The sequence below is a fragment of the Paramisgurnus dabryanus genome, chromosome 17, assembly GCF_030506205.2.
Source record: "Paramisgurnus dabryanus chromosome 17, PD_genome_1.1, whole genome shotgun sequence".
In the NCBI taxonomy this organism is placed as follows: Eukaryota; Metazoa; Chordata; class Actinopteri; order Cypriniformes; family Cobitidae; genus Paramisgurnus; species Paramisgurnus dabryanus.
The window spans coordinates 9,467,937-9,481,045 of NC_133353.1; the positions used below are offsets into that span (position 1 = coordinate 9,467,937).

Genomic DNA, 13,109 nt, shown 5'->3' on the forward strand with positions numbered 1-13,109 from the left:
TGCTGCTCACTGCATTAACCCCACTGAAAAAATCAGCCAAGAACAGCAGAAATAAGCTGGTAGATGGATGTAGTTGATATAAGGTGGCAGTAGCTGCTTTACGCTGTTCCACCCCAGCCTGGCAAAACTGGTGGGTCAGCTGGTCTTTCAGCTAAATCCCACTATACCAGCTTAAAAAGTGACCAAAAAACTAGACCAGCTTGCTACACCAGCAAAACCAGAGAGCCAAGCTGGCAGAAGAGCTAAAACCAGCTCATCTGCTCATTTTTTTAATAGGATTCTGCACTCTTTATACTCTGATCTTAATTTACAAACATTAAGTAGTTTGTTCAACAAGTGCTGACTAGTTGTCACCATCTTAGAAATTAAAAATATTATTTTGCCCATTTCATAATTTTTTGTTGTTGTCTAAAATTGTCTAATTTCCACAAAAAAGTTACATAAATGTATTAAGAAATAGATGATACAATGTGACTAATGTTTATTTGGGCTCTTTTAACTAGTAGTGAGTGCATTGCATTGTGGAAAACAGTAACTACAATAATGGCTATATTTACTAGTACAAATTACTACTGAAAAATGCAGCTAAGACCAACAGAAGCTGGTTTAAACTGGTCCTCCCAGCCTGGCAAAGCTGGGCCTCACCAGCTAAGTCCTGCTATACCAGCTTAAAAAGTGACCAAAACACAGCTAGACCAGATTGCTACAAAGCTTAAGCTGGTTTTAGCAGTTTTTTCAGTAGGGAAAAATCATAATACAAATATTGTGGCTTACTACCTTATTCTGTGCAGTATATACTTTATTTAGAAACAGAGGCATTATGCACCAATAAATATTTCAGAGATATTTCCATTTTTAATTCAGTATAGGTTAAATAATAAAATATATGCTCAATATTAAATTAATATTATTAAATATCTAAAACTTTAAAAATATTTCAACACTCCAAGACAACTCCAAAAGTCTAATTTCACAGAGCATAATCTCCTAAATTTTGAAAGAAAGAAATGTTGTCAATGTGCATGATAAGAACTTTTGCATTGAAAACTGCTATTGCACATGTATCTAGAGACATTTATGTGTCATGCATACTTGTCTTGGGTGAGGTTCACTCCAGATCCTCTGATTCAGACAGAAGAACATCATGATCAGAGTGAGACAAGCATGATATAACAATGTAATAATAGTTATTGAACAGATAACTAAGGTATTATTATTATTGAGATGAAGGTTTTTTTAATATGCTTCACTGTAAGAATGGCTACAGCATGCTGTAAATTAAATTTCTAATGCATTACTTGCCAACTACCAACAGAGCAAACAATCTAAGTGCACTTAGCATAAATATTTTAGTGCATCTTTATAGGGATAAACTGAAAAGCACAGTCTTCGTAGAGACTGTTGTGCAATTTATCTTATATGCACACGTATTTATTTTAACAATCTATCCATAACATGAAACCGAATACGTGCTTGTGGTTATTTTATATGTACAGGTATGCGTATAATTATGTAACGTCACGTTATAAAGCAATGACAGCGAATTCATCAGTTCATCCGACACTGCAGGTGGCGCTGTGCAGTTTTAATGTGTTGATATCTGTCGCTTTAAAATCACACTGAAGAAGTTCACAAACCCATGCTAAACATCTCAAGAGCTTTATTATCATCACAGTTTTATTTTCACAACCAAATAAAAGCATGGCGTCAACAAAAGAGCTTTTACAGATGGATCTTTACGCGTTATTGGGTGTTGAATCTGTAGCTACACAGAAACAGGTGCGTCTCAGCTGCACACATCACAGTATTCATAATCATTCTTATCTCATTAATGCCTTTTATTTGATTCAAGGACACATTTACTTTAATCTCACCTTTATAACAAGTTCAGGTGAAAGAGGGGATGTTTCTTTGTTATACATTTGAGAATCTATATAACTGTTATGTACCGTAATAGATGTCACAGAATCTCTTTAAATGAATGCATTTCTGGTTCGTCTATTTCATGTAAAGAGTTTTACATTGTGTATAACATGCTCATAATGAGAGCAGGTTTTCACTTTTATCTGTTTTGAGGATTATTATAGTCTATTGATTAACATTAACTAACAGTATTATCATCTGATCTGATGACTGATGTTAGAAGCCAATAATCAATAATGGTTTTAATAAGACCAATAAATTACGTAATTACTAAATTACTGTGTTTTGTTTTAATCAACACAATTTTCCTAACACATTATTATCTGTAAATAATCTACTGGAAATTCAGGGTTGTAATGAAGTTCATGACCAGTAGGTGGCGTTGATGCCAAAGAAATGATGATGAGTTTTACATTGATGTTTTATAAACTCAGCCCTGGTGTTGTTGTATTGTGGTTTAATATTCTTACAGGAATCTCATGTTGAAGCAGAAAGCTTGAGTTTTGTCTTTTGCACTCAAATAGTTTTTTCATCTGCCATAGTATAAAATAGGCTAAAATACATTTACATTTATTCATTTAGCAGACACATTCAAAGCGACTTACAAATGAAGAAACATTTAACATTTTGCCAACAGTTGTATAAAGTCATTAGGGGAGAAGTAACACTTTTGGGCTTTGTCTCTGTCTTTCAAAAAATATTTAAGTTATATGAATCATTTTTCACAAAATCACCACACACATCTCTGCTACAAATGAACACTTAAAGTTTGTTTGTGTGATCTACCGTTATCCTACAATTACACATAAAGTGTAAGGAGGGCAAACATTTTCCCATAGGTGAGCTTCATTGTAACAAACAGAGGGTTTGTTGTTACACCTCTAGAAAATTTTGTTTAAACACAAATAAGTCAATCAAATTCTGTCGATATACTAAAGGTGGATATTGTTTATATATCTGCCTTTAATAGATAGATATCCACACATTCATCAATCCATGATCCTTCATTTAATCATTCGTCTATTATACATCAATGCATATAAATAGTTTTTAGACAAAAAATAATCAAAATAGTGAGTTATTTCCCCTGATATTGTATTAACAGTTATCATTTTGATGAATAGTATTTACAACTAAATCCTAACTACTAAATGTAACAACTAACCCCGCTGTGTAATTTTTTTTCAATCCCAGCTATCAGTTACTAGGAGTTGTTGACATGTTTCATGGATGTTATGTTTTAGGTAAAATAATATACGGTTGGATTTGATGACTTACACACCCAACTCAGAAATAAAAATAAAAACTTAAGATGAAGAAATTTACTTTCATGCCTCCAACACTCTTTATCAATATCTTAACCAAAACACATAAAATCTTTAACAAATTGACAGGAGATCTTCTGACAGCAAGAGAAAAAGACCAAAAGCAGAGATTGCTTGACTCTGTAGAAATATATAAAGTAGTCGTGTTACAATTAACCCCACGTTAGTTTGTGGCCTGCAGCGCTCACCCCTGCTGTATCTGCCAGCCATTCAGCAATGTGCAGTCACACATCTGAAGATGTTTTTAGGAATCATTCTTGTGTTTGTTGTTTTATTTAAAGTATATCAGTGTTCACAGTGTCTCTTAAACAAACATTAGTCAGCTGTGCTCCTGCTGATTTCATACCATCTTCTATAGAGATCAATTTAGCACCAATGTCAGGGTTAATACTGTTGATGTGTCGCTGTAAAGGCGTGAAAGTGCACCGGCAGAGCCCAGCTGACTGAGGCTTTAATAAGGTATTAGTGAGATGATGCCAAAGCAAGTTTGAGTCTTTGTCTCCTGTGAGACGTCTGTCAGCAGCAGTAGACATCATCTAATGAAAAACACAGTCGTGAACTCGGCCAACGAGACTTGCGGCCCACATTCCCAAAGACTCCTGGGAGTTTATGGTGAAAACAGATTTCTGACCGAGGTCTCGTACAGAATGTACACATACTCCAGTGCGTGTTATTCTAAAATGCAAGTCATGTTTGAAATTTGCTGGCAGATGCAGGTTTTAGTTTTGTGCCGGATGATGCGTGTGCAGTTTGACAGTAATGTGTGCGCTGTGATTTAAGACGAGCACTTGGCCCGGACATCTCTAAATTTTCAGGCTTGCGGTGAATGTTACCACCATCTATTGTTATAAAACATCCCCAATGGGTTATGCTTTCCAGGAAACGGTGGGTCCGGCTTTGCTTTGTCTTGTGTAAAAGTTTGTGCAATAACTTTTTATGTAATAGCTGCACCAAACACAACAGAGAATCTGAAATATTAAAGAGATATTAAATGCAAAGAAACACACAGTGGCTTGGGCACGGCGTCAAAAAGCATTTGATAATAAAATGGATTTAAGGGTCCTGATGTTTATTTGTGGTCATGTGTGCACGAAACTCAAAACGTGATTTATTTTTGCTGTTTTACAGATCAAGAAAGCGTACAGACAGAGAGCGTTATCCTGTCACCCGGACAAAAACCCAGACAATCCTAAAGCTGGTGGGTGGAGTTTCATCTTTGTGTATTATTTACTTCATGCATGCATTAACGGTGCATTCGTTCATTGTGCTCCTATATAGCTCAGTGCATAAGGTCATGGGTTTGAACCCAGGGAAACACACATACTCATAAAAAATGCATACCTCGTAATGCATTATAAGTCAGAAGTTGGATAAAAGTATCTGCCATATGCTATGCATGAATATAAAGTTCATTCATGTTAATCAAGGTGCTTGCATAAAACATTTTAACCATTTCCACCCTCTCCGTTTACAATTAAACAGTCGGTTTGCTTAACGTCCCTGCAAATGATCTCTGTAATGATTGGCTGAGCTCAGTGGTTTAGTTCCCACTGAATAGTAAATATCTGTTGATGGGTGCTTGTGTCTTAATAACCATAACTAAAGTTTACTTTACTGTGAGAACTTTTCATTTCAAAAGAACAAAGACATTTCTATTATATGACCCATCAGAAATGTTTATACAGGTTGGCATTGATTATGTGCCACAAAAATAAAGTTTTCCTTGGTTAATAGAGACTGATCTCTCTGGCCTTTAGACGTCTGTGAACTTACACAAACTCAATGTCACCATTGTCCTCTTCTGAGATGTGTGAATGTAATTCATACACAAGACAGACAGATGCAGGGCACTGTGACAAAATGATCTCTCCTCACTATGAAACCCAGTGTAAAGCCAAGCTGTAGCGTTTGCCCGGGCCAGCGTTTCACAAACGCTCAGGGCTACAACAGCGCTCGACAAATCCTACAATCTCCAGCATGTGGCTTTTCTTAAGGCCTACACAGAAACATGTACATAATCAATGCTGGGAAAATCAGTCCGTGTCAGGACAAACACAGCGTGCACCTTTGGAGAGAGTTGCATGTGTTTTGAAAAGGAAATTTTTTCTGCGGTCTCTGGATGAATTTCACAATTCCTGATTTAGTCAAAAATGGGAAACGCGGAATAGTGGAGAAGCTTCGCCTCCCATGAAATGAAAGAGGATACGACTGCGGGATATGCAGACGCACATGCGCCCGTTTATTCCCTCGCACGAGCTGAAGTCTGCACGGGGGGTGAGACGGAGGCCAACGTCCCGGGTCACGAAACCTGCTCGCGTGACGATCCAGCGAGCTGCCCGGCGTTCACACACGAGCTCTGTTATAATCACGCAGGTAGCGTGAAACCGGAGCCCCGGGCTTGACGTGGGCCCTCTCTGTGACCGTGGGTTCTTTTGGGGGTGAAACCGGAGCTTGCAGAAGCTTGTTAGTGGAGAGCAGGAGCTCTTCAGCCATCCGTGAGTCATTAGAGGTCCACAGTGTGTGATTGCTTTGATTGCTCATGCGGTCCTGTGGGGGTGCAGCAAGGGACCCCCAAGTTTACATGGAGGAAATCAGCAGGGTATCATTAGTGGGAGCGGCTTTCGTGAGACTGCTGGCACCCTGCTTTAATTCAGGAAATGTGTTCGCTAACAGGATAGAGAGGAGAGAAACATTACAAAAATATACCTGGTAAAGACTTTCCTTGGGCTTTTGAAATTGAAGAACAAGAGGGTTTATGTGCTGCCCACATGGAGTCATGTAGTTCAGTTAATACAGCATGGGTTTGATCACAGGGAACACACATACTGAAAATAAAGTGCTAAACGCCACCTCCACCAAAGAAAAGATGATATTGACACACATAAGACATTCATCAAATATTTTAGCTTCAAATCTCATCATTCCCAGAATTGGAAGAATCCGTTAAACAAGTTTTCAGAGAAGTCAAATTGGGTGAACGACAGCACGCGTATGTCGGATTTCAGTTGTCGAGCTGCAAGAGTTTACCCGGTTAAAGGAGGTTTACTGAATGTTTTAGCCTTTACCTTTGTTCAGAAATGACAGCAAGGAGTGACTGTTAATAAATCGTGTGGGATTGGGAAACTGTAGATCATATTTAAACTTGGGTCTCTCGTGAGCAAGTGTTGGGAAAGTTACTCAAAAAAGTTATGAATTAATTACTAGCAACTAATTACATCTTCAATCATGTGATAAGATTACTGTACTGTACAAGAAATTACTCTCTCCAAAAAGTATTTAATAACTTATCACTTTCTAAATCCTATTTAGTAAATGATACAAAGATTAGCTTGAAACTGCTGGAATAAATCATATAAATGTACATCCAGGGGTCAACATAAAGGACTTCCCGGTGGCCCGGGGCAAGCGTAAGAGACGTTCGGATCAGTAAAAAGCATTGTCACTTGACCGATCGGGCCAGTGCTTCACCCTCACTCACTAAAATATATTTTCATCAATGTATATTATTTAACATCTTTGAAGAAGACATTTACTTGGGTAAATCACGGCAAAAGAAATGATGTAATATTTTGCACAATTTGCTGTCAGTTTACAGGTAAAGCAGAAAAGTTGGGAGCCTTTTTTCGTTGGAACATGTCTGTTGTATATGTATACAATTATATTTGACTTTTGAATTATTATTTTTTAATATGTGACATTTTTTTATTGGGGCCAGTGAAATCTTTAGTCACTTTGAAACTGTTTACTACGCCTTGTTTAAAATGTGGATATTCTTTCAGAAGTGGAGGTTTTGATTGCACGTTTGAAGCGAAATAGTCAAATTTGTTAAATAATAGCTTCACTGAAAAAAATGACTTTCTTACTTAATATTTTAGTTTTATTGTAAGGAACAAATATCTAAAAATTATTAAATCAAGATGTATTTTCTTGATGAGCAAAATGACCTAAGAAAATAAGTCGTTTTTTTGGACAAAAAAACAAAAACAAAACATCAAATGTAAGGGAATTTGTGCTTAAAGCAAAAAATGTGCAAATGGGGTAAGAAAAAAATCTTGAACTTTTATCTTAAACTCCTAATTTTACAAATCATTTATGAAAAAAAGTTACTTAAGAAAATGTATCTTGATTTAAAAAAATGTTCGATATTTGTACTGAAAACAAGACAAAAATACCAAGAAAGTCATTTTTTGCAGTGTTAATGTCACTCGCTGGTGGATTAGTTAGTTTTGATGTAGACCTTGAGATCTTTTTCTTGCTGTAGCTGTTTGAGTAAAATGAGTTTGTTTATTTGTCTTGTACAGCTGAACTCTTCCATCAGCTCTCTCAGGCTTTGGAGGTTTTGACAGACGCTGCTGCCAGGGTAAGAATCACATTTCATTTATCGATACGCATCCGTGCATCATTACTGTCATGTTCATCTGTATCTCATTCACCGACACCTTCATCACTTCTGTTCTCTCAGGCTGCCTACGACAAGATCTGCGCTGCTAAAAAACAAGCTGAGGAAAGAAACCGAAAACTAGACGACAAGAGGAAGAAGATCAAACTCGGTCAGCTGCTCTTCCTCATTCTGCTTCACAGCGATGACCTCACACACGTTCCTTTATATCACGTAACATTTCTGTCGTCTGTGTTTGTGTTATGTGTAGATTTGGAGACACGTGAGAAAGAGGCAGAGACTCAGAAAACCGAAGAAGTCAAAATTAGCCGTACGTTAGAAGAGGAGGTAAGATGCTTTTCATTACTGTTAAATGGAAGCAATCAGAAGTTCTGGGCTTCTTGCACATTAATGTTCAGGTTTGAGTCCAGAGCAGTGTTTCATATTAAGAATATTACATCTCTCCGTCTGTTTCTCGCTGAGGTGACTTATTCAACGCTATGTGCGGTGCCAGTTTTTTGAGTATTGTCTGGGACTCGAGCCCATGACCTTACTGTTGCTTGCGTCATGCTCTACCAGCAGAACTAAAGAAGTTCATTACTATTCACTCGCTGCTCTTTTCATGTGGAAAGATTACATTTCCTGAATTTAGTTTCTGACTCTGTGAAGCGTTCAGCTTCTTTTGATATTTAATAATGATGTTGATAAATGTTGTTTATAAGTTCATTTACTTGGAACGTGTCTGCACTTCTGTCCTAAAACTGCAGTAATGTCAACACATTGAGCTGTTGTGGTCTCAGCCGGTCGATGTTTGATGTGTAGAGTTTCTGTGGATATCTTAAGGGGGTCACACAACAGACGAGAAGTGTCGCGTCATGAATCTAAAAACAGAACACATTATTAATTGTTAATTGTTTCAAAGCAGCTTTACATGAAAAGATGTAGGGGAAAACACAGAATAATCGATATATAATATATGAAGCAGAATACAGCGGCTAATAATAAACCGTACAAGCGAGTATAGTAATAATGTTACATATACAGGAAAGTGCTAAGTTAAGCCAATGTTAGCTGACTCCAGGGTTTGAAAAAACCCTTGAAAAAGATACATATATATTTATATATATATAACACGATAGGGATATGAAACGAGTAGGCGGATTAAACTGGTTCAGCTGGTGGTCGTTGGTCAGGCATTGGCTGGGGATCACGTTGAAGGACAGCCAGTAGATCAGTGGTGCGATGACCTTCACAGCAGCAAGAACTGGGTCTGTTTGTCTCATTGTCCTCGGGGTCGAGGACGAGACAGGGAGAGAGAAACAGAATCCTATTAGCGTAGGGGCCGTTCGCATGTAATGCAAGTGTCATACGGTATTGTGGTTTAAAATTCGCTTCGGTTCCAGACAGGCTAACTATTGCGGCATAAGTATATTACCCAGATGAGTTATGTGAATGCTTTGTTCTGGACAAACTAGCTATTGCGGGATAGGTACATTTACTGGATATTTTATGTGAATGCTTTGTTAAATAAGAATGTCTTAAGTTTAGACTTTAAGTGTGTATGGATTAATTAAATATAGCCACAGATGCTAGAATGACGTTAAGAAATAAAGAAAAAACTGTTGGTGAAACGGCTCAACACAGTTATGTTAGATTATACCACGGGTCTGTTGAATGCTTATATAAGAGGAATAATTGACTCCTTTGAATTATCTGAAAATAATGCATAATTTTTTAAAGGACCAGTATGTAGGATTGTGGCCAAAACTGGTATTGCAATCACAAAACTTGTGGCTAAAACTGGTACTGCAATCACACAACTGGTGGCCAATACACAACATGACAACACAAACATCAGTTGAGGGCTGCAACTCCACTTTTTAAATGACAATATCCTGACCGGACCACTGTTGTCAGTGATATAAGTATTTGAAATGAAAATGATTTCTTAATGTCTAGTGACATAGCAGGGCCATTTTATGATTCATTGATAAAAAATTCCTACATACTGTTCCTTTAAATTATAATTATTTATGAATAATTCAATGGCCGGTCATCATGTTATTGATTTAAAGATCATGATTCGTTGAATATAAGTTGTGTGATTGTTTGTCTATTCTAGATCGCACGTCTGAGGGAAGAAGGTTCAAGAGAACTTCAAGAACAGCAGAGACTCGTGCGAGAGCAGATCCAGAGAGAGACGAACACTAACACAAACACAGGTAATTTATACACACACACACACACACACACACACACACATGCAGAGTTTGAGGATGATATATATATATATATATATATATATAGAATAAAGGAGAAGTGAATGATTGTGTGTGCGTGTGCACTTTTGTGTGTGCGTGTGCACTTGTGTGCGTGTGTGTGCATGTGTGTGCGTGCGCATGTGTGCGTGAGAGTGAGGGAGGTCTTGGCGTGAGCTGTGAAACCAGGCTCACCTCTTTCAGACTGGAGCGTTTGCACGCTAGTGGGGCCCTCAGGGGTCCGTCAGAATGTCTGCGGTGAGGAGACGTGCTGGAAACAATCCCTCTTCTACTCTTAACTTGAATAGAAAGCGACAGTGACCGTATCTGTGTGCTAAATGACCTCTGACAGCCGTCTGTCTGTCTGTCTGTCTGTCTGTCTGTCTTATACCTGAGCTGAGAAGACGAGTCGAGTGTCCTGTAAGACTGTTGAACTCATCTCTCTCTCTCTCTTTTATATCCTTTATTCTGTCTTCACAGACTCGTCATCAGGATGGAAGAACAGCAGTAATGTGACTCCTAAACTGAAGGTATAAGATTAGCTGATAATAAATCACTGTTATCACAACCATCTCATATTAAATACTTAATGAGATAATGTGAACGTACCGAACTGTATACGTCCAGGTGTCTTATGCGATGTTTCTGTGAATCTTAATAAAAGACATTAGCTAATGTGTTAGTGCATTTAATCTAAACACGCCTGATGAATTCACTTCACCTTTGTCTGCTCTTTTAGAAACAATAAACATCAGTATAAGTTCTGTGGTGATGTACGGTGTGTTACATCAGCGTTTGTCTTTAGAGATCTGTGCTTCAGACGTATCTATAGATTATTGTTTTTATTTCTTAACTCTCATAGGAGACGCTCAGATGAAAGCTCTGATTCTTTGCTGTTTCTCATTACATTTTGTTCATACTAAATTGATGCCAAAGGAGACAGAATCAAGATTGCATTTCACCCCAGAAAGACAAGGGGAAAATTAAGTTATTGTAGTAAAAATCTTTTTACAGGATGTGAATTTTTTAGGATTGTGAGATTTCATCTTTCCTTTTATTTGTGCTTTTATTCAGAGCTAAACAATCAGGTTTTCACGCTTTCTGTTTATTTCTCAGTTAAAGTGGAAATGTAAAAAAGATGATGCAAGCAATGCAGGATATTCTCAAGAGTGTCTTCAAAACCTCTTTCAGAAGGTGAGAAAGTATTTACATTCATTAGTTTTCAGGAGATTTGGTTTTATAGACCCAGTGTTTCTGTCCAGGTCGGATTAAAGGTCATTAGGTTTAATCTGAGCCATCATGGAGGTCTATCCAGTCCAGGTTAGGTTGTTTTAAAGTGGTGTGAGAAAGTGACCTCGTGTGTGAATAAACAGTTTTGTGTTCTTAATGAGAGCAGTCTGGTGTCCAGCGCCGCGGGTCTCGGCTTTGCATGACATCAGCTATTAAAAAGTTTTTATTTCCCCCCCGTGTGTGAGCCCCATTAAGTTTTGTAGCAGAGCAAAACGCCGCGGGCCGCGCAGTGCCCTCTTAAAGCGGCGCAGGCCACCGTTACTGCCCTGCTTCACGGACACGTTTAGTGCCGTCTGGAGATCTGCGAGGAAATCTGCTCTTCACATGCAATCGATGGCACGCACTTGCACACCTCGTACACCGACGCCCCCTGTCCAGAATCTGTTGGCAACACCGCCACTCTCGTTTCAGTCAATTGTCCTTCTACACGCACATCTCTATTGGTCGGCATTGGCGTAAACAACTCGTAAAAATCCAGCACTGTTACGGAAGCGAAGTGGGCGCTGAGTATCACATTAAGCGAGCGATTGGAAACGTCAAGTACAGTTGATGTAAAGACTCCGGCGAGAGCTGAACCGTGTGTGTTTTGGCCTCCTCGAGTCTTACGTCTACCGCGTACGGCCTTTTGCCAACGCGGGTCAAGGCCTAAGTAAGCTTTAGAAATGCTTGGATATATAAAATAGGCCTCCATTGGGACTCTCTGGCTGCTGTGTCACCGTTGGCAAGTCAAACTACTTCTGAAAGTCAAATACATTCTCAGACAGCGATAAAACAGATTCTCAGGGACCTCAAATTCTCAGAAATGTCTTTTCCAACTAAACGCTAATGGATTAAATGAACACTTCACCCCAAAATCCTGCCATCATGGACTCCCCCGCATGTTCCTCAGAAGAAGGAACAGACTGTATCGGGTCGGTGTTATGATGTTTTAAAGTGGTTAAGGCTTTGGTCAGTCTGAACTTCATTCTTCTCTCTGAGGGTTGAAGGTCAAATACTGAATTCCTGATGTAAATTCATTCTGGCAAGCGTCTGGAGATGAAGAACGGCTGATTTCAGTCCCATCAACCCTGTGAATCCCACCATTAGCAAAACATTCCTCAAACATACTGACTAGTTCTTGAACACATTCTCATCAGGTCCAGGGTTTCTCATGGCCCCGAACAAAAATAAAATGCGTATCTTAAATATATCTACTGACTGTTGTGTTGTATGATTTGTTCTGCAGTATGGAGACGTGTTGAACATTTTAATCTCCAGTAAGAAGACCGGCAGTGCTGTCATTGAGTTTGCCACAGTTAAATCGGCTGTAAGTATTTCTTATCTGTTATATTGTTCACATATTGGTTTCATCTCATTGTAAACATGCCTATGTTTATTTTAAATTAAGACTTTTATCAATTTTAAGGTGGTGCCCTCAAATCCCTCTTACCATTTGTCTCAGTACTGTAATACTTTTTTCTTTTAATTAAATTGAAAATTTCAAAGTCCCTGGTTGCCCTTTGTGCAGGCACTCTTCAGTTTTTTGTAGCCTGAAATGAATGCAAGTAGCCAGAATAAAATCAAACATTACTTTTAATGTAGAATATTGAGACAAAACATCTATCAAAACACAAATAATACATAAAATAAATCAAATTACAATCTTTAATACAAATATTTGCTTATAACTGAACTGAAATTTAACTAACTCATTGAATGGGCCAAATTTTGCCAATACAAAGCTTATAGGGCCACTATCCACAATATTTTTGCTCTGCTATTCGTGTTATTCGTGTGTTTGTTGTTTTTTAACAAACAAATGTTCATGCTCATCTCCACACTGCACTGCAAAAAATGATTTTCAAGAAAAAAAATTCTTAGTATTTTTGTCTTGTTTTCAGTAAAAATATCTAAAAATTCTTAAATTAAGAAGTGCTTTCCTGATGAGCAAAACGA

General features: G+C 38.0%; 1 protein-coding gene across 1 annotated transcript in view; it reads left to right on the forward strand.

Annotated features, from left to right (window-relative positions):
* Positions 1 to 1,599: 1,599 nt before the first annotated feature.
* dnajc17 (DnaJ (Hsp40) homolog, subfamily C, member 17) overlaps positions 1,600 to 13,109 on the forward strand; it is a 35,472-nt gene continuing 23,962 nt past the window's right edge. The window contains exons 1-9 of the mRNA XM_065255234.2: positions 1,600 to 1,779; positions 4,377 to 4,446; positions 7,550 to 7,608; positions 7,711 to 7,798; positions 7,898 to 7,974; positions 9,749 to 9,848; positions 10,365 to 10,414; positions 11,001 to 11,078; positions 12,400 to 12,480. Of these exons, the coding sequence (XP_065111306.1) occupies positions 1,702 to 1,779; positions 4,377 to 4,446; positions 7,550 to 7,608; positions 7,711 to 7,798; positions 7,898 to 7,974; positions 9,749 to 9,848; positions 10,365 to 10,414; positions 11,001 to 11,078; positions 12,400 to 12,480 (681 nt within the window). The 5' untranslated portion in view covers positions 1,600 to 1,701. The remainder of the gene's footprint in view (positions 1,780 to 4,376; positions 4,447 to 7,549; positions 7,609 to 7,710; positions 7,799 to 7,897; positions 7,975 to 9,748; positions 9,849 to 10,364; positions 10,415 to 11,000; positions 11,079 to 12,399; positions 12,481 to 13,109) is intronic.